Source organism: Orycteropus afer, unplaced genomic scaffold (genome assembly GCF_000298275.1).
Source record: "Orycteropus afer afer isolate SDZICR_OR568_19922 unplaced genomic scaffold, OryAfe1.0 scaffold00005, whole genome shotgun sequence".
Lineage (NCBI taxonomy): Eukaryota > Metazoa > Chordata > Mammalia > Tubulidentata > Orycteropodidae > Orycteropus > Orycteropus afer.
This window is the reverse complement of record NW_006921592.1, coordinates 29,421,071-29,424,353: the sequence shown is the minus strand read 5'-3', so window position 1 is coordinate 29,424,353 and position 3,283 is coordinate 29,421,071. Positions and strand designations below refer to the sequence as shown.

Below are 3,283 nucleotides of genomic sequence, written 5' to 3'. Positions count from 1 at the left end.
TATACAGGAAGCAGACCACATACCCAAAGGCAGCTACTCAGCTGCTCACAGTAGATTCCACCATGGAGTTGATTACCAGTCTTATCATGGGGAATACTACATCCAGTTGCCCAGCCACTCAACCAGGCCCAGCCAAGTTGACACACAAACTTAATCACCACATCAGCCATTGAAAACCCTGTGGAGCACAGTTCTACTCTGATACACATGAGGTCACCGTAAGTCAGAATTGACTTGACAACAACTGGCTTTTTATGCCAAAGGTAGCTAGCTGTCTGTCTTATTTTCAACCAACAGATCCGGAGACATGCCTTCCAGAGGCCAAGAAAAGGCTCCATCCTGGCTTTTGGATTGATTTTAAAAGCAATAATCATGTTTTCACAACAAGGAGTCCCAAGCTGACTATCTCTAAGAAAGGAAACATAGAAGTGACCTTTACTCCTGCCAGACCACCATGTGCTCTGTAAGCAAAGAGACAGGCACTCACTGCTAACCTTTCTTGGAGAAGGGGCTGATCCAGAATCGGGCTGGGTGACCTGGAATGCTGGGAGATGGCAAATGAAGTTTTCCGGTGGAAATCGGCATCCCCTTGGTTACTGTAACTGGCCGAGGGCTTTCCAAACTTACTTGAATCTAAAGGTGATGGTGTGTCATTTCTGAAAACAATCCGCTCATCTGGCTCTTTGATAACCTGAGTGACAACGTACATCATTCTTTAGTTGCAGTTTTGTTTTGTTTGCTTAATTTAAAGTCAGGAGTGGGGCAGAACAAGGAAGAGATTAGGGGAAAGATGACAGACTACCCCAGGGAGCACCTGCAAATCAAAGAAGGGCATAGAGAACACCAGAGACAATACATTTGGGAGTCAAAGTTAAGAAAAAATGAGCAACATTACACAACAAAATTCTGTATGTTTGGCATGTATTAACAAGCCAAAGAGACTCATACTCTGAACTTTGATTTTTGAAGGTTGGGGATTATTTGGTTTGGGAAAGATATCTTTTTTTTCTTTAGCAAAAACACTTAAAAGTTATGGCATAAGAAGCATAGTATACTCAATTTTCTTTGCACACATATAATCTTGTGTTCTTGTCAAACCAATCAAACTTTAAGAATAAGTGATTTACTAACTCTATGTTAACAGATATTTGATTATAGAAAAAGCAAGGGAAATCACTACTGCTAAAGTATGCGGTCTACCACCCATCTCTCTATTTGTTGTGCTGTGGAGGCTTGCATGTGACTGTGATGCTGGAGGCTATGCCACCAGTGTTTTAAATATCAATAGGATCACCCATATTGGACAGGTGTCAGTGGAACTTTCAGACTAACACAGACTAAGAAGAAAAGTCTAGCAATCTACTTTTGAAAATTAGCCCATAAAAACCTTATGGATCACAACAGAAGACTATCCAACTAGCTTGCTTTGCACGTGTCATTAGGAGGGATCTAGAGGAGGACATTGTCTCTGGTAGCATAGTGGCTAAAGCACTTGACTGCTAACCAGAAGGCTGGCGGTTCAAACCCACCAGCCACTCCTCGGAAGGAAGGTTGGGCAATCCTACTTCCATAGTGATACTGCCTCGGAAACCCAAGAAGGGGTCGCTGTGAGTCGGGGCCGACTCGACGGCACATAACAACAACAACAACAATAAGAGGAGGACATTGTGTTTAGTGATGGAGAGGACCAGCAAAGGTGAGGGACCTTCTCAGTGAGATGGATTGGCACAACAGCTGCAATGATGGAATCAAACATACTGACGGTTGTGAGGATGATGTAGGACTATACAACATTCCATTCTGTTGTACGTAATGTTGCCATGAGTCAAAGTTGACTCAACAGCAACTATCAACAACAAAGTCAGTATTAGGCCCACATACACAAAGAGTTTCTGTCTGGGGAACAGATCAACTAACCCGAAAGTATAGAGTGGAGCCCAGACACCTCTCTACTTAAACACTAGTTAAACTATAAGCCCACTGCCACTGAGATTCTGACTCATAGCAACCTCCATTGTGTTTCCAAGGTAGTAAAGCTTTACGGAAGTAGATTGCCCCATCTTCCTTCCACGGACCAGCTGGTAGACATGAACTGCCAATCTTCAGGTTAGCAGTCAAATGCCTTAGGCATTGTACCACCAGAGCTCCTTAGTTACACTATAGCAGTTCCTTAAGCAGCACTAACTAGGAATGTATCTTTCCACCAACTGATTGGAGAAAGCATGATAACTGACATAAGAGAGCTGGAAACAAATTGTTCTACAAATGCTACTTCTAAATTTACCTTGACGTTAGCTGCAAGACTGTCAAGAGAAGAAGCTAGAAGAAAGAGGAACAGGTATTTCAATGACTCATTATTACCAGTTGCTCCTAAAACTGCTGTTACATTTATTCCACAGCAGCACAAACATATTAGCTGATGAATGAATGATTACAGAACTTAAGTGTTCCCTTCTAAGTTATACTATCACTTTTACATCTTCCTTGAGACAGCAATTCGATCTACAGGCTTTCCTGTCTCTCTGGGATCAACAATGAGCATTATATTAATGACATAGGCAAAGAGGAAGGGTAAAGGTGAGTCTAAAGTGAAATAACAAGTTCTGTCACCCTTACACGGTCAGGGAAACTAATATTTGCCCAGGTGTCCTGAGCCTGGAAGAAAGCATTGTGGGTCTAAGAAAATTCATATACTCTGCCTCTTCTGCCATTCTCTTGATATTTGCTTTACTTGGAATCCTATTTATATCAGAACTCTTGAGTGTTCTTGTCCACAGTAGACACAAATGTTGAACTGAGACAACTTAATGCATAAGAGCTTGGAGAACATAATGCAGCAAGAACATAAATTCTTAAGGTTACCTTAGATAATCATAATTATAAAGTAGAACTAATCCCAAAGAATGGTAGAGATAACTGGAAAGTACCCAAAACACGATAAAAAGTTAAAAAAGAAGAGAAACCTTAAGGGGCAGTTCTACTCTGTTCTATGGTATCACTATGAGTAGAAATCAGCCTGATGCCAATGGACTATGATAAACTCTATAAATTCTAAAATGCCTTTTCCTGTCGTTTTGTTAAAAGTGTATGAACTTATAACTGATGGTATTATTTTTTTTTAATCCTAAATATACCATTTATTTTCTTCAAGTATAATTCAACTTTCTTTTTTATTTATTTATTTATTTTTTATTAGGATTTGGGTGAAGATTTACAGAGTAAATTCACTTTTCATACAGCAGTTCACATATACTTTGTCTCATGTCATTGACCAAAATTTACA

At 40.1% G+C, this 3,283-nt stretch overlaps 1 protein-coding gene across 1 annotated transcript in view; it reads right to left on the bottom strand.

Annotated features, from left to right (window-relative positions):
• SPATA6L (spermatogenesis associated 6 like) overlaps positions 1 to 3,283 on the bottom strand; it is a 71,376-nt gene that overhangs the window by 10,013 nt on the left and 58,080 nt on the right. The window contains exons 9-10 of the mRNA XM_042780686.1: positions 2,285 to 2,319; positions 495 to 691 (exon numbers count right to left, since the gene is read on the bottom strand). Of these exons, the coding sequence (XP_042636620.1) occupies positions 495 to 691; positions 2,285 to 2,319 (232 nt within the window). The remainder of the gene's footprint in view (positions 1 to 494; positions 692 to 2,284; positions 2,320 to 3,283) is intronic.